Raw genomic sequence first — 18,429 nt, forward strand, 5'->3', positions numbered from 1 at the left:
TGACACATAGGCGGTTGTATGACAGAGCATTCTTTTAAGTTTCTTTTCAGACAAGCAGTGGCAGTATTCCATTAGAAATCTAAGACACAGCATAATTTCCTCCTAATATGACATTGAGTTAACCCTCTAATTCTATGTCTTTGGTGTATGTCAGCTTTGAGAGAGAGGGAGAGGGGAGGAAGATAGATTTTTTAACGTGTGTGCTTGTTGTTAATAAGTTTCTTATGAGATAAGCATCTCTAACCATAGATTTTTTTCTTTATCAGAGACCTCATTGATCACAAGACTCCTGTGTAGTTACCAATTGCAGTGTTGTTTTTTCCTTTGTGTAGATACATTTTTCCATCAGTATCATTTTCCTTCCATCTTATGGACTTTAACATTTCTTATAGTACAGAAATACTGGTGAGAATTTTTTCAGCTTTTGTATGTATATGTAAGAAATGGTGTTTAAAGGTATTTCAGCTGAGCGTTGAATTCTAGATTGACAGTTTTTTCCCCTAATACTTTAAAGATGTTGCTCTTCTGTCTTCTCACTTATGTGTCACATAAGAAATTTGTTGTTAGCTTTATCTTTGTTCTCTTTATCTAGTGTGTCTTTTTTTCTTGTCAGCTCTTAAGATTTTTCTTTATTGCTTTTCAGTAATTTGACCTGCCTTTGCACATATCTTCATGTTTCTGGTGCTTGAGGTTTAATGAGCTTCTTGAGTCTGTGGGTTTATAGTTTTCATCAAATTTAGAAAAATTTTAGATATTTTATCGCAGTATTTTTTTCTGCCTCCTATTTGATTTCCTTTGGGAACTCTGCTAGTAGGCCACTGAAAGTTCTCCCATAACTCACTGATGTTCTGTTTGTTTGTTTATTTTTAAAGATTTATTTTTAAATTTATTTATTTATGGCTGTGTTGGGTCTTAGTTGCAGCACGCAGGATCTTTGTTGAGGCACACGGGATCTTTCATTGCGGCGCAGAGCTCTTGGTTGCGGCATGCAGGCTTCTCTCTAGTTGTGACGTGCAGCTTTTTCTCTTCTTTAGTTGTGGCATGTGGGCTCTGTAGTTTGCGGCATGCAGGCTCTCTAGTTGAGGCGCATGAGCTCAGTAGTTGTGGCGTGTGGGCTCAGTTGCCCCTCAGCATGTGGGATCTTAGTTCCCTGACCAGGGATCAAACTCGTGTCCCCTGCATTTTAAGGCGGATTCTTTTTCACTGGACCACCAGGGGAAATCCCTGTTTATTTATTTTTAATCTTTTTTGTCTCTTTGTTTCATTTTGGATAGTTTCTGTTGTCATGTCTTTAAGTTCTCTGATCTTTTTTCCTGCAGTGTCTAATCTGCCAGTAATTTTATAGTGCATTTTTCATCTCAGAAATTGTAGTTTTTATCCTGAAGTCCAGTTTTGATTTTTTTCATATTTTCCTTGACATGTTCAATCTTTACTTGTAGCTTTATGTGGAATTCAGTTATAGTAACTATATTAATGTCTTTGCTAATTTTAGCATCTCTGTCACTTCTGGGTTGGTGTTGGTTGGTTGATTTTCTTTTCCTATTTATTGTGGGTAGTATTTTCAGGCTTCTTTACATATCTGCTAAATTAAAAAAAAATTTTTTGTATTTAAGTTTCAGGTGTAGAGCACTATGGTTCAACCTCTGTATACACTAGAGTTACCACCACCACAAGTCTAGTTATCATCCATCGCCATACAGCTGACCCCCTTCATCCATTTTGCTCACCTCCCAACCCCCTTCTTCTCTGGTAACCACTAATCTGTTCTCTGTATCTCTGAGTTTGCTTTTGTTTGATTTTGTTTGTTTGTTCATTGGTGTGTGTGTTTTGATTCCACATATGAATGAAATCATATGGTATTTGTCTTTGTCTGATTTATTTCAGACAAAGAAACTTAGCATCATACTTAGCATCATACCCTCAAGGTCCAACCATGTTTTGAATGGCAGGATTTCATTTTTTTATGGCTGAGTAGTATTTTGTTGTCTGTGTGTGTTTGTGTATGTGTGTGTATGTATAATGTTCTCTTTATCCATTCATCCATCAGTGGGCACTTAGGTTGTTTGCATATCTTGGCTATTGTAAATAATGCTGCAGTGGACATAAGGGTTCATATATCTTTTTGAATTAGTGTTTTCATGTTCTTTAGATAAATACCCAGAAGTGGAATTGCTGGATCATATAGTAGTTCTATTTTTAATTTTTTTAAGGAAGCTCTATACTGTTTTCCATAGTTGCTGCACCAATTTACATTCTCACCAACAGTGTAACAGGGTTCTCTTTGCTCCGTATACTCATCAACCCTCGTTATTCATTGTTCTTTGATAATCACCATTTCTGACAGGTATGAGGTGATATCTCATGGTTTTGATATGCATTTTCCTGATGATTAGTGATGTTGAGCATCTTTTTATGTGCCTGTTGGCCAGCCTTATGTCTTCTTTGGAAAAATGTTTATTCACATTCTCTGCCCATTTTTAAGTTGGGTTGCTTGGTTTTTTCTTGTTGTTGAGTTGTAGATAGGTGATTTGCAAATAACTTCTCCCATTTAGTAAGCTGCCTTTTGTTTTGATTATGGTTTCCTTTGCTGTACAGAAGCTTTTCAGTTTGATGTCTGTTTTTTGCTTTGGTTTCTCTTTCCTTTGAAGTCTGATCCACTGAAACATTGGTAAGCTTAATATCAGTAAGGTTGCCACTTATGTTTTCTTCTAGGAATTTTATGGTTTCAGGTCTTGAATTCAAGTCTTTATTCCATTTTGAGTTAATTTTGTGTATGGTGTAAGATGGTGGTCTAGTTTTTTATTTTTTTTTTGCATGTGGCTGTCCAGTTTTCACAGTATCATTGACTGAAGAGACTGACTTTTTTCCCAGTATCATTTTTTTTGAATTTTATTTTATTAATTTGTTTATACAGCAGGCTCTAATTAGTTATCCATTTTATACATATTAGTGTATATATGTCAATCCCAATCTCCCAGTTCATTACACTATCACCTCCTCCCGCCACCACTTCCCCCCAGGTGTCCATATGTCTGTTCTCTACATCTGTATCTCAATTTCTGCCTTGCAAACTGGTTCATCTGTACCATTTTTCTGGGTTCTACATATATGCATTAATATATTTGTTTTTCTCTTTCTGACTTACTTCACTCTGTATGACAGTCTCTAGATGCATCCATGTCTCTACAAATGACCCAATTCCGTTCCTTTTTATGGCTGAGTAATATTCCATTGTATATATGTGCCACATCTACTTTATCCATTCATCTGTCAATGGGCATTTAGGTTGCTTCCATGACCTGGCTTTTGTAAATAGTGCTGCAGTGAACATTGGGGTGCATGTGTCTTTTTGAATTATGGTTTTCTCTGGGTATATGCCCAGTAGTGGGATTGCTGGATCATATGGTAAATCTATTTTTAGTTTTTTAAGGAACCTCCATACTGTTCTCCATAGTGGCTATATCAATTTACATTCCCACCAAGAGTGCAAGAGGGTTCCCTTTTCTCCACACCCCCTCCAGCATTTGTTGTTTGTAGATTTTTTGATGATGCCCATTCTGACTGGTGTGAGGTGATACCTCACTGTAGTTTTGATTTGCATTTCTCTAGTAAGTAGTGATGTTGAGCAGCTTTTCATGTGCTTCTTGGCCATCTGTATGTCTTCTTTGGAGAAATGTCTATTTAGGTCTTCTGCCCATTTTTGGATTGGGTTGTTTGTTTTTTTAATATTGAGCTGCATGAGCTGTTTATATATTTTGGAGATTAATTCTTTGTCCGTTGATTTGTTTGCAAATATTTTCTACCATTCTGAGCGCTGTCTTTCCATCCTATTTGTAGTTTCCTTTGCTGTGTAAAAACTTAAGTTTCATTAGGTCCTATTTGTCTATTTTTGTTTTTATTTCCATTACTCTAGGAGGTGGATCAAAAAAAATCTTGCTGTGATTTATGTCAAAGAGTGTTCTTTCTATGTTTTCCTCTAAGAGTTTTATAGTGTCCAGTCTTACATTTAGGTCTCTAAACCATTTTGAGTTTATTTTTGTATATGGTGTTAGGGACTGTTCTAATTTCATTCTTTTACCTGTAGCTGTCCAGTCTTCCCAGCACCACTTATTGAAGAGGCTGTCTTTTCTCCATTGTATATCCTTGCCTCCTTTGTCATAGATTAGTTGACCATAGGTGCATAGATTTATCTCTGGGCTTTCTATCCTGTTCCATTGATCTATATTTCTGTTTTTGTGCCAGTTACCATATTGTCTTGATTACTGTAGCTTTGTAGTATAGTCTGAAGTCAGGGAGTCTGATTCCTCCAGCTCCGTTTTTTTCCCTCAAGACCACTTTGGCTATTCGAGGTCTTTTGTGTCTCCATACAAATTTTAAGAATTTTTGTTCTAGTTTTGTAAAAAATGTCATTGGTAATTTGATAGGGACTGCACTGAATCTGTAGATTGTATTGGGTAGTATAGTCATTTTCACAATATTGATTCTTTCAATCCAGGAACATGGTATATCTCTCCATCTGTTGGTATCATCTTTAATTGCTTTCATCAGTGTCTTATGGTTTTCTGCATACAGGTCTTTTGTCTCCCTAGGTAGGTTTATTCCTAGGTATTTTATTATTTTTGTTGCAATGGTAAATGGGAGTGTTTCCTTCATTTCTCTTTCAGATTTTTCATCATTCGTATATAGGAATGCAAGAGATTTCTGTGCACTAATTTTGTATCCTGCAACTTTACCAGATTCATTGATTAGCTCTAGTAGTTTTCTGGTGGCATCTTTAGGATTCTTTATGTATAGTATCATGTCATCTGCAAACAGTGACAGTTTTACTTCTTCTTTTCCAAGTTGTATTCCTGTTATTTCTTTTTCTTCTCTGATTGCCATAGCTAGGACTTCCAAAGCTATCTTGAATAATAGTGGCGAGAGTGGACATCCTTATCTTGTTCCTGATCTTAGAGGAAATGCTTTCAGTTTTTCACCATTGAGAATGATGTTTGCTGTGGGTTTGTTGTATATGGCCTTTATTATGTTGAGGTAGGTTCCCTCTGTGCCTACTTTTTGGAGAGTTTTTATCATAAATGATGTTGAATTTTGTCAAAAGCTTTTTCTGCATCTATTGAGATGATCATATGGTTTTTATTCTTCAGTTTGTTAATATGGTGTATTACATTGATTGATTTGCGTATGTTGAAGAATCCTTGCATCCCTGGGATAAATCTCACTTGATCATGGTGTATGATCCTTTTAATGTGTTGTTGGATTCTGTTTGCTAGTATTTTGTTGAGGATTTTTGCATCTATATTCATCAGTGATATTGGTCTGTAATTTTCATTTTTTGTAGTATCTTTGTCTGGTTTTAGTATCAGGATGATGGTGGCCTCATAGAATGAGTTTGGGAGTGTTCCTTCCTCTGCAACTTTTTGCAGGAGTTTGAGAAGGATTTGTGTTAGCGCTTCTCTAAATGTTTGATAGAATTCACCTGTGAAGCTATCTGGTCCTGGATTTTTGTTTGTTGGAAGTTTTTTCATTACATTTTCAATTTCATTACTTGTGATTGGTCTGTTCATATTTTCTATTTCTTCTTGGTTCAGTCTTGGAAGGTTATATCTTTCTAAGAATTTGTCCATTTCTTCCAGGTTGTCCATTTCATTGGCATGGAGTTACTTGTAGTAGTCTCTTAGGATGCTTTGTATTTCTGCGGTGTCTGTTGTAACTTCTCCTTTTTCATTTCTCATTTTATTGATTGAGTCCTCTCCCTCTTTTTCTTGATGAGTCTGGCTAATGGTTTATCAATTTTATCTTCTCAAAGAAGCAGCTTTTAGTTTTATTGATCTTTGCTATTGTTTTCTTTGTTTCTATTTCATTTATTTCTGCTCTGATCTTTATGATTTCTTTCGTTCTGCTAACTTTGGGTTTTGTTTGTTCTTCTTTCTCTAGTTCCTTTAGGTGTAATGTTAGATTGTTTATTTGAGATGTTTGTTGTTTCTTGTGGTAGAATTGTATTGCTATAAACGTCACTCTTAGAACTGCTTTTGCTGCATCCCATAGGTTTTGGATCGTCATGTTTTCATTGTCATTTGTCTCTAGGTATTTTTTGATTTCCTCTTTGATTTCTTCACTGATCTCTTGGTTATTTTATAACGTATTGTTTAGCCTCCATGTATTTGTGGTTTTTTTTCCCTGTAATTGATTTCTAATCTCATATCGTTGTGGTCAGAAAAGATGCTTGGTAAGATTTCAGTTTTCTTAAATTTACTCAAGTTTGATTTGTGACCCAAGATGTGATCTGTCCTGGAGAATGTTCCATGCACAGTTGAGAAGAAAGTGTAATCTGCTGTTTTTGGATGGAATGTCCTGTAAATATCAATTAAATCTATCTGGTCTTTTGTGTCATTTAAAGCTTGTGTTTCCTTATTAATTTTCTGTTTGGATGATCTGTCCATTGGTGTAAGTGGGGTGTTGAAGTCCCCCACTACTATTGTGTTACTGTCGATTTCCTCTTTTATAGCTGTTAGCAGTTGCCTTATGTATTGAGGTGCTCCTGTGTTGGGTGCATATATATTTATAATTGTTACATCTTCTTCTTGGATTGATCCCTTGATCATTATGTAATGTCCTTCCTTGTCTCTTGTAACATTCTTTGTTTTAAAGTCTATTTTATCTGCTATGAGTATTGCTACTCCAGCTTTCTTTTGATTTCCATTTGCATGGAATATCTTTTTCCATCCCCTCACTTTCAGTCTGTATGTGTCCCTAGGTCTGAAGTGGGTCTCTTGTAGACAGCATATATATGGGTTTTGTTTTTGTATCCATTCAGAGAGCCTGTGTCTTTTGGTTGGAGCATTTAATCCATTAACGTTTAAGGGAATTATCAATATGGTTATTCCTATGACCATTTTCTTAATTGTTTTGTGTTTGTTTTTGTAGGTCCTTTTCTTCTCTTGTGTTTCTCACTTAGAGAAGTTCCTTTAGCATTTGTACAGCTGGTTTGGTGGTGCTGAATTCTCTTAGCTTTTGCTTGTCTGTAAAGCTTTTGATTTCTCCATCAAATTTGAATGAGATCCTTGCTGGGTAGAGTAATCTTGGTTGTAGGTTCTTCCCTTTCATCACTTTAAATATGTCATGCCACTCCCTTCTGGCTTATAAAGTTTCTGCTGAGAAATCAGCTGTTAACCTTATGGGAGTTCCCTTGTATGTTGTCATTTTTCCCTTGCTGCTTTCAGTAATTTTTCTTTGTCTTTAATTTTTGCCAGTTTGATTACTATGTGTCTCAGTGTGTTTCTCCTTGGGTTTATCCTGTCTGGTACTCTCTGTGCTTCCTAGACTTGCATGGCTATTTCCTTTCCCATGTTAGGGAAGTTTTCAACTATAATCTCTACAGATATTTTTTTGGGTCCTTTCTCTCTCTCTTCTCCTTCTGGGACCCCTATAATGTGAACGTTGTTGTGTTTAATATTGTCCCAGAGGTCTCTTAGGCTGTCTTCATTGCTTTTCATTCTTTATTCTGTTCTGCAGGAGTGAATTTCACCATTCTGTCTTCCAGCTCACTTAATCCCTTCTTCTGCTTCAGTTATTCTGCTATTGATTCCTTCTAGTGTATCAAAATCATTTTTCATTTCAGTTACTGTATTGTTTATTTGTTTGTTTGTTCTTTAATTCTTTTAGGTCTTTGTTAAACATTTCTTGCATCTTCTTCATCTTTGCCTCCTTCCTTTTTCCAGGGTCCTGGTTCAGCTTCACTGTCATTATTCTGAATTCTTTTTCTGGAAGGTTGCCTATCTCCACTTCATTTAGTTGTTTTTCTGGGGTTTTATCTTGTTCCTTCATCTGGTACATAGCCCTCTGCCTTTTCAGCTTGTCTGTCTTTCTGTGAATGTGGTTTTTGTTCCACAGGCCGCAGGATTGTAGTTCTTCTTGCTTCTGTTGTCTGCTCTCTGGTGGATGAGGCTATCTAAGAGGCTTGTGCAAGTTTCCTGATGGGAGGGACTGGTGGCGGGTAGAGCTGGGTGTTGCTCTGGTGGGCAGAGCTCAGTAAAACTGTAATCCACTTGTCTGCTGATGGGTAGGGCTGGGTTCCCTCCCTGTTGGTTGTTTGGCCTGAGGCATCCCAACACTGGAGCCTACCTGGACTTTTTGGTGGGGCTAATGACGAACTCTGGGAGGGCTCAAGCCAAGGAGTACTTCCCAGAACTTCTGCTACCAGTGTCCTTGTCCTCACAGTGAGACACAGCCACTCCCCGCCTCTGCAGGAGACCCTCCAACACTAGCAGGTAGGTCTGGTTCAGTCTCCTATGGTGTCACTGCTCCTTCCCCTGGATCCCGATGTGCACACTACTTTGTGTGTGCCCTCCAAGAGTGGACTCTCTTTTTCCCCCAGTCCTGTCAAAGTCCTGCAATCAAATCCCACTAGCCTTCAAAGTCTGATTCTCTGGGAATTCCTCCTCCCATTGACAGACTCCCGGGTTGGGAAGCCTGACATGGAGCTCAGAACCTTCACTCCAGCGGGTGGGCTTCTGTGGTATAAGTGTTCTCCAGTTTGTGAGTCACCCACCCAGCAGTTACGGGATTTGATTTTATTGTGATTGCACCCCTCCTACCGTCTCATTGAGGCTTCTCCTTTGTCTTTGGATGTGGGGTATCATTTTTGGTGAGTTCCAGTGTCTACCTGTTGATGATTGTTCAACAGTTAGTTGTGATTTCGGTGCTCTCGCAAGAGGGAGTGAGCGCACGTCCTGCTGCTCCACCATCTTGAACCAGTCTCCTCCCCAATATCATTTATTGAAGAGGGTGTTTCAGGCCTTGAATTCCAGTCTGTAATCCATTTTGAGTTAATTTGTATATGGTGTAAGATAGTCGTCTAGTTTTATTTTTTTGCATGTGGTGGTCCAGTTTTCCCACCAGTATCACTTATTGAAGAGACTGTCCTTTCTGCAGTGTATTTCTTTCTTTTGTCATAGATTAAATGTCCATATATGCATGGGCTTTTTTCTGGGCTCTCTATATTCTGTTCCATTGATCTATGTGTCTGTTTTTGTGCCGGTATCATACTGTTTTGATTACTATAGCTGTGTAGTATAGTTTGAAATCATGGAGTGTGATACTGCCAGCTTTGTTCTTATTTCTCAAGATAGTTTTGGCTATTCAGAGTCTTTTGTCATTCCATGCAAACTTTAGAATTATTTCTTCTGGTTCTGTGAAATCTGCCACTGGCATTTTGTAGGGATTGCACTGAATCTGTAGATTGCTTTGGGTAGTATGCATATTTTAACAATATTCTTCCAATCCATGAGCAAGGAATATTTTTCCATTTTTTGAGTATCTTCAGTTTTTTTCATCTGTGTCTTATAGTTTTCAGTGTACAGTTTTTCCCGTCCTTGGTCAAATTTATTCTTAGGTCTTTTATGCCTGGTAAATATTTATTGGATGCTAGACATTGTGAATTTTACTTTGGTGAGTGCTAGATATTTTTGTATTCTGGTAAATATTCTTAAGCTTTGTTCTGGGACACAGTTCCTTGGAAACAGTTTTATCATTCTGAGTCTTGCTTTTAGGATTTGTTAAGTGAGAACAGATTAGTGTTTAGTGCTAATTATTCCCACTACTGAGAGCCTTCTGAGTACTCTACTCGTATCTCTCTGGAATGAAGTTTTAAGTCTGGCTTTTGGGAAAAGGAACTCTGTGAGAGCTCTAAATACTCATCCCTCTAATCCTTTCAGGTGGTCCTTTGCCATGGCCAGGAAGCTTTTGCAAAGCTCACCTTCTGTGTTTTCTGTTTCTTAGGGATCTTCCTTGCTTCATTATGTCCAATGTCTTGAAAACCATCGTGGTTTTTTTTGTTCAGTCTTTTGTTTGTTTCAGGCAGGAGGGTAAACCTGGTCTCTATGCCATCTGCTGGCAGTGGAAGCACTTTTTTTTTTTTTTTTGCGGTATGCGGGCCTCTCACTGTTGTGGCCTCTCCCGTTGTGGAGCATAGGCTCCGGACACGCAAGCTCAGCGGCCATGGCTCACGGACCCAGCCACTCCGCGGCATGTGGGATCTTCCCGGACCGGGGCATGAACCCGTGTCCCCTTCATTGGCAGGCAGACTCTGAACCGCTGCGCCACCAGGGAAGCCCAGCACTTTTATTTTTAATTAAAATATTTTAATTAATTATGGAAATCTCAAACAAGTACAGAAGTATAGTGAGTGGTACGATGCATCCCCACATACCCATCACCCAGCATCAGTAATTACCATCTCTGAGCCAGTCTTGTTTTATCTTCTAACACTTCTGCCTCTGTCTCTCAACCCCTCTGGATTATTTTGAAGCAAATCATATCATCTCAACCCTAAATATTTTAGTATACATCTCTATTATATACCAAAGCAGTTCCTCAAAAGTGTTTCCACAATACCATTTACATACCTAAAGTACTTATTTCTTTGAACCTCTTAGTGTTGTGTCTTTGTTCACGTATTCCTAATTTTCTCACAGTTTTGCTTGTTTGTTGTTATTTTTAAAGTTGGTTTGTTTGAAAAAGCATCCAAATAACATTTACTTATTCTTTTTTAATTACCATTCCTTCTCACTTTGGACTTGAAATTATTATAGACTCTTGACATCATAAACCATAATAACAGGATCTTTCCATCTGGTTTCTTTAGCCCCATTCACTGCCTCTCCTTCCCATAGCCACCAGTTCTCTCCCACCAAAACTTTTGATTCATCTTGCTTCTTCCTAAAATATACATATGGTAATGCTTATTCACCTTCAGTGAATAAGCAAGGTACAGAAAAATGTGTATGGTATGCCTTTCTTTATAGAAAAATTAGAAGTAGTATATATGCTTATATATCTGTGTACTGCTTCAAGAAGGGTACATAAATTATTGACAGTGGTTGCTTCCTAAGAGGGAAACTAGATGACTGAAGTGAGAAGACTTAGTTTTTTAATATTATATTTTATTTTGTTTGAATTATTTTATTTATGTAATTTATTCATTTTAAGTAAAAGGAAAAAATTTTTAAATACTGAGTGAATTATAAGAATATGAACTTGGTGTTCAGGAAGCTTCCACTATGTGGCTCCCACCTCTTTTCCTTTTGTTTCCAGCCAGGATGCAGCTCTCCAAGGTGGCGTTTAATGGAAGTGTGTCAGCATGGCCTTGGTGTCACAGAGTCTAGAGATTACTACCAACATTAACACAGGGGCGCAGGATTCTAAATTTTCTGTAGTGCTTAGGGTGGTTCTACCTAAAATGCCTTTAGGTCACCTTTGAGGATCATTTTTCTCCCCAGGGAATTTAATATTTTATCCATTCTTCGGTTTTGGGTTCTACCTAAGCTTTAGTTTTCCCATTCCTTTGATGTGCCATTCTTTCTGTCCTAAATATCTTTTTTGTTCATCTTTACCTTTCTGGTAAGCCTGTATTGCCTATTTTTATAGGTATTCGTATGTATAAATTATTTTTCACTTGAAAGTGTGAACTTTTTATGGGGAGAGATATACTTCCTTTGAGGTTTTGTAATCTTTAGCAAGTTTGACTCTGTGTGTTTCAGTTTTGATAAAAAGGGGTATGATAATGTAGCTATATTCTGGATTGTTGTAGGGATTAAATAAACTAATGCATGTAAGGAATTTAGAACAGTATGTTATGTAGATTATAGTATGTTGCACAATGCTTTACATATAGTAGGCATTCATTCAGTAAAGTTTTTCGAATATTTGGAGTATTGATGAATAAACAAATAAATATTATTCTTAGTTTTCAGAGATTAATGTAAATACAAACTAGGTCTTTTTTTTTTTTTTTTTACAACTAGTATTCATTAATTAATTGATTCAAGAAATAATCGAGTGTTTCCTTTGTGCTAGGCAGTAGTGCGAGGTTTTGGGAACACATGATGACTAAAGACTAACTGTGTTCTTTTAAGGAGCTTACGTAAATACTTATTGAAATGTGAGTTCTATAAGAGTATAACATGGAGGAGCCTAAAGTAATTTTGCTGGTAAATATCAGCTTTCTCTGATTGAAAATAAGTCTGAAGAATTTCCTGTGGTATACCAAATTGTTATACCTTTATTTTGCTTGCTTTAGAAAATAGAATCAGCCACTGTATCCAACATGATAATCTTAGCTGCCAACATAGTTTTTCCTATTAATAACAATAATAATAATCAGTAATTGTCTTTACCTCATGTTAATGGAATTTTGGACATCTCTGAGAGCTTGAAATTGAGTTTCTTTGTTTCAAATGATGGTTCTATTTATATAATGGTTATTGTAAAATTAGGTATATCATGAAATTTCTATTAGTTTAATTTCATTGTCATAATTAGGAGAGAAGCTTTGAAATTTGTCTGATTCTTCAATTTAATATTTGTGATTTCATATTTAGAATTGTTTTATATTTCTCTACATATTAGGTATTAAGTCCACAGAAGTTGGAATTGTTACGAGCTGAAATACAACAAGAACTAGAAACTCCAATGAGAGAATGTTTTAGGCATCTGGATGAAGTAAGTAATTTGTATAGAAGGGCTGTGCATTTATCTACATGTGACTGTGAAAGGCTTGAGGAAAAGCATCATTCTCCTACTCAGAAGCCCTGCAACAGCTTCCGTTCTTACTCAGAGTCCTTATAGCAGCCTTTAAGACTGCACACGATCAGATCCCATTCTTGTGTCTTCTTGGTGTTTCTTTGGCACTTCAGAAACGGTGCAGTTCAAGTCTTTGCCCTAGCTGTTATTCCTGCCACATATCTCTTGGCTAATTTTCTCATCTTTTTCAAGTCTGCTGAAATTTCACCTTTCCAGTAGGGCCTACTTTGACCAACCCCTGCCTCCTTTTAATATTGCAACTTGCCTTTCCTGTCACTCTTTAGACTTTTGGATACCCATTTACCCTGCTCTACTTTTTATTTTTCTCTAGTATTTATAATCTTCTAATATGCTATATAATATTTATTGTGCTTATTTTTAAAATTTTCCCTTTTACAACTGCTAGAATGTAAGTTGTATGAAAGGAGGAACCTTTATCCGGTTTTGTTCACTGTTAGAGTCCACGTTCCTAAAACACTTCCTAGCATACAACAGGTTCTCAATTAATGTTTTCTGAATGAAAGAATGAATTTCATGCAGCCTCAGAAAAGTAAAAATTTGTTAGTTTTTCTTCAGATTGAGATCAATCTCCTCATATGAAATGTTGGTATGATGTGACTGTTTAATAAAGGGAACAGGAAGAGATGACAGATATTGACTATATTATGTACTATCCTAGACATTTTATACGTTATCTTATTTAATAAACATACTGGGCCTTATACATACAAATGAATACTGTCCCCCTCAAAATGGTCCCCTTTGGAAAGTTGTAGACTAGTGATGCTGTCATTGCACAAAACAGTTGTGGGAATCCTCTTTTATAAATGATTTTCTGGCTTGATAAAGTCATCTTTTCAATATCATCCTGATGGGTAACCAGAGCATTATGGTTTAGGAGTAGATTTGATTTTGGATTATAAAAAATTACTTAAATCTGAGGTAGGTGATCAAGTTAAGTAAAAGCATGTTTTTTTTTTTTTAAAAAAGTATGTTTCTGATAAAATCACAAAACCCACTTTCTTGGTTTGTAAACAGGCTTAGAAATCTTTCAACTAAAGATATATAGTGAGCTGAGTATTTTAGGAGGCATGCTTTCCTTGTTAATTCCCTGATGTATGTTGGAATAGTGTCTCCATCTTCCTGCTCTGTTACCTGAGTTTTTATTGAGATTCAGAATGCCAGCAGCTTTTGAAGTGTTAGGAAGCAGAATTTTAGAGCATAGGCATTGCATGTGTTCTTGGTTAGTCAGGAGAGTTGGTGCTACATATATACTTCAGACTAGTGTGTTGAATTGGACTATCATTGTAATATTTGACTGAACCTTGAGTTACTGTACTAAACATTCAAATAATCATTTACCTACTTAGAATTCATCCTTTTTGACTTCTAAGGGGGTATTTTATATTTTATTACAGAATTTTAAAAATCTATTTTGAAAGGTGTGCTACATTTTTAAATATTATTTTATTAAGCCCAGAGGTCAAAAGTTTTGACATGCTAATACATTTTTATTATTAGAATCAGTGAGGAAATAAGATTAATTGAAGGGTAATTTGTTTTACTGATACCTTTTCAGGAGTGTGCTAGTTCTGTTTGTAGCATTCTTGTCATGAGAACTTTTCCAAGATTTGTTTATACTTCTGTTAAGCTTAATTTTTTACTTTTAGAATGGCTCTTAGTATAAAACAATTTAAAATTTTTGAAAAGGTGATTTTTGAAGTGAGTACAAATTTCATTTATAAATTTGTGATAAATTACAATCTTCTTTTAATTTAGGAAGTAGAAAAGTATAGAGCTGAATATAATAAACTTCGCTATGAGCATACATTTCTCAAATCAGAATTTGAACACCAGAAAGAAGAATGTGCACGTATTTTAGAAGAAGAAAAAATAAAATATGAATCAGAGGTGAGTGACTGATTATACTAGTTTAGTCTTTATCCTGCTAGTCAATAAAATTTTATGATTTTATATTTTTTGTGAATCTCAACCTAAAGTTGATTGCATAATTGTTTTATTAATTAATGGTTAAGTATTTGTCATGATTTTCATCTGCTCTATAGCAACATTTTTCTGGTGAATGTTCTTTTTGGACTGTTAAAAGAGGAAAAGATGAAGAAAATTTATTTTGCCCCAGTCAGTGGAGATAGATAGCAGAGACAGACTTCTCTTTGCAAATACAGTTTGTCTGTGTGATTGCTTATTTAGCACTGTCCCCCTCTACTTATTGGAATCAAACCATGTTCAGGAGAGCTCTGGCTGTCAGCCCATGCTCCTTGTTTCCACTGATACAAACAAGGGGTTTATACATTAGGGTGTGCCCATCACCATCACTTCGTTCTTTCTGGCATCTACAACTGCAACATTCTGTCTCTGATGCCTATAGCCTATACCCCTATTCTCTGTCTATTAAGTTTGGCAGCCTCTCTTCTCATTTTGTCGTTTGTCTCCTAATTTTGCCAAAAACGAGGTTTGTGTCTCTTATTCTTCATGTTGCTTTTAGGTGATTTTTCAGGATGGAAAGAGAGAAATATCAGTTTTATGTTGCTATATTCAAATAAGAAATCTAATGCTAGTTGAATTTATTAAAAAATAGCTTGTTGTCCGTACTTACATGAAGCATTCTATGTACAAACACATCTTCATAATACATTTATTGCATTGACTTTATTTGTAATTAAGAGCTAAAATATATTCTCCTTCCTTTACCAATTACTAATTGGATCAGACTGATTTCTTCTTATCAGTGAGCAAATTCCTCCATGATTGTTTGAAAAGTAAGAAGTTGAATGAGCTTTGGATCATTTGAGTCCATTAAGAATTTGGTACCAAAAAACTATAAATAATTATAGTCTTTTTCATTAAAAAAATTATTTATTTTTTTTTACATATGATCTCATGTCTATTATGGTCAGTGATATGGAGCAGGACCGTCTTATTTTCTCCATTTTAAATGGCGACACTGAAGCACGAGATAAGTGACTTGCCCAAAGTCTCACAGAAACTCAGCAGCCAAGTTAACAGTAGAGCTCAGGTACCCCAACTCCTACCCAGAGTTTTAAGTTTCAAATTATTAATGATTTGAGGTTGCCATGCTAATTAGGGGCCATCTAACCACTGTAATATTGTAGAGAGATCAATTGATTTATATTATGTAAGATTTTGAGTCTGTAATTATGATAGACTTAAAGGAACTACATATAAAAATTTTCCTGTGGAAAAAAAAGAATGATAAAAAGATTTCCAACCTAAAATGTAGGTTTAGTATATTGAAGAGTAACTACTGAGGCTGAAGATAGTGATGCTTTATTTTATACTTTGCTTTTAAAGTCTAATGTTGATGTTTATCTGGTAATGATTATTTGTATTCTGTAGTTTCTAGTTTTACTGTGTTTTTAAAGAATGAAACCTGCATCTGAAACCTGATGCCTATTCTGTTTTTCACCCATGAAAGACCAAATGATATTCATTAAAAATTTTAAGGTGCCAGTGGCATCTTAAATAATTTTCTAATTGGAATGTCTTATGACATTCTTAGAAATCTGGAGATAAACGGCTAGCTAAGAAGCTATGATTAGTAAAGGCTAGAAAAGTAAAACTTTCTAATAAGACTGAAGTTCTCGTATGAGTGTGTTTCATGTTTGATAATTGCAGTCATCGTTGCTTTTGTTGTGGTCATCCATTTACAATGCTTGGTGTCAGCTTATCTCTTGTAAAAATAAAATACAGTGTGTGTGTGAGTTGTGGGGGAAAAAAAAAGACTGAAGTTTTCTCCTTTCTACTTCCTAGTTGATTATGCAGGAGTAATATTAATTAGTGGATAATTGGGTGTCTGCTTTCATTCCATCACTTATCTTTACACTCCAGTTTCTCTTTACAGTTAAAGTAAAAACCAGTGAGATGATGTGGACACAAAACAGCAGTAAAACTTCAAAGTAAAGCCTACTCTTGCCATCTATCAACTTTACAATTTTAACTGGTATAAAATATATTAGCTTGGTGTATTAAAAATAATTGGATTTTCTTGCATTAATTAAGGAATCACACAATACTGTACATTTTCACTTCTACAGATAAAAGAAATAACTGAATATTCTTTAGTGTTTTGTTTCATAGGGGAATACTTGAGGAAGATTTTGTCAGTGTTTTCCTGAGGAGCACTCTAGGAATTCACATGTCCCTCATGATATTTTGAAGTTTAAAAAGTATATGAAAGAAGATATCTTTATGAAAAAGATAATGGCATGATTTCTCAGTGCATTTGACTGTATACAGATGAAATTCTGAAGTTACATATATAGTTGTTATTTGGAAGTGCTACTAGTGTGTTTATATTTTATTAGGACTCTGATTTTATATTTTTCTGCAAATAGTAATGAAGAGCAGTACAAAGAGTTTTAGGTACAGATGATTGTAATGTAGCCTGAATGAGTGAAAGAGTAATCCAGTGGAGATACTAAGATCTTGAGAGAGGGCAGTGAGCACTGCATCATATGAAGACCTGTCAGTGACACAGTACATAGTGACAGGTCTCCGAGATTATTCCATCATGCTTTCCAAACTGGCTGAGCTCTACCTTGGCTTGTATGGGGCTGGTGAGAAGCCAAATTTCCTACGGCAAAGAAGGAGAACTTCTTTGGGTCCCTGTTACCACATGCTGTTTTTTCATTATAGCACTGGTAGCACAGAACTTGATAATGCGCTCCTTCTTTGGGTCCTTATCCTGACATGTATGTCGGTAGACATCATGAAATCTCTCAAAACACTTCTTTTTTGTTCTGATAGGTTTTGAAGTTCTATCTGGAGTGCTGCTTTAGGTCCCGGTGGGTTCCGTTATCTGAAATATTCCAAGTTCTCTAACTTACACCCTTCTCAGATTACTCTGAACTATTGATACATTACAATAGATAAAAGTCTCCCAAATTAAAATTAAATTACTTCACAGTTGGAATTCTCTGGAATTGATTTTAGCAAACTTTTAAGAAGGGCTTTGTGAAATTTTACTCATTAAACTTTTCTGTGAAAGCAGTTTTGAATATCTCAAAAACTTAACTTTTTGCCTGTAAAATTTTAAACATTTCAGATGTTCATTTAGCATGACATGGGGAACGGACTTAACTTCTCTGTGCATCAGTGTCCTCATCTATAAAATGGTGTTGTCAGTAGTATCTATCTCATGGAGTTGTTTTGAGGATTTAATAAATTAATGTGTGTAAAGTGCTTAGACCACACATAGTAAGCCTTCAATAAATGGTAGTTGCTATTATCATTATTTAAAGTTCCACGTGCTCAGATTTCTTGAGTATATGATCTTGTCCTTTACTTGAGCATGTTAGAGTTTTCAGTGTCAGGTCTGCACTTAGATCCTCTAAGTATTTTGAGGGCACATATCTCATTACAGTGCCTGCATCCTCCATCTTCATCTCACCATCATTCTGACTGCTCTGCTTTCAGGTGCTCTCTGCCCTAGCTTTTCCTATCAGTCACAGTTAGTTATCTTTTACTACACTCATGACCTCTCGGGGCCTGAAAAAGGCATGTGTTTATTATCCCTATTCTCTTGTTCAGTTTGAGTAGAATTCTTCTAAAGACACTGAACATCACCTCATTTCCCAACAGTTCTTGCATCCCATCGTCTGATCTTTCCATATTTATGTCTGGAGGCAAATACATAGTCATGGGGAGAAAGTTCTTAGTACTGTCTTTCTCTTACTAGGAGAAAGTAAGGAGTTTAAGGAAAGGAGATGTTATCTTCCAAAATTAGATTAAAATATGAACTTAAATCTGTAAATAATTTAAGTGCTACCTTCTTCTTAGTGTAAATAAATGAGAAAATGGTTTTGTTTT

The 18,429-nt window shown here is 35.9% G+C and overlaps 1 protein-coding gene across 12 annotated transcripts in view; it reads left to right on the forward strand.

Moving 5' to 3' along the window:
• CEP83 (centrosomal protein 83) overlaps positions 1-18,429 on the forward strand; it is a 135,680-nt gene that overhangs the window by 70,688 nt on the left and 46,563 nt on the right. For all 12 annotated transcript variants that reach the window (XR_009565565.2, XR_009565566.2, XM_060306608.2 and 9 more), the window contains 2 exons: positions 12,406-12,498; positions 14,359-14,490. Coding sequence is in view for 10 of the 12 variants with exons in the window: in XM_060306608.2 (XP_060162591.1) it covers positions 12,406-12,498; positions 14,359-14,490 (225 nt within the window). In the remaining 2 variants the exon portion in view is untranslated. The remainder of the gene's footprint in view (positions 1-12,405; positions 12,499-14,358; positions 14,491-18,429) is intronic.

Source organism: Globicephala melas, chromosome 10, assembly GCF_963455315.2.
Source record: "Globicephala melas chromosome 10, mGloMel1.2, whole genome shotgun sequence".
Lineage (NCBI taxonomy): Eukaryota > Metazoa > Chordata > Mammalia > Artiodactyla > Delphinidae > Globicephala > Globicephala melas.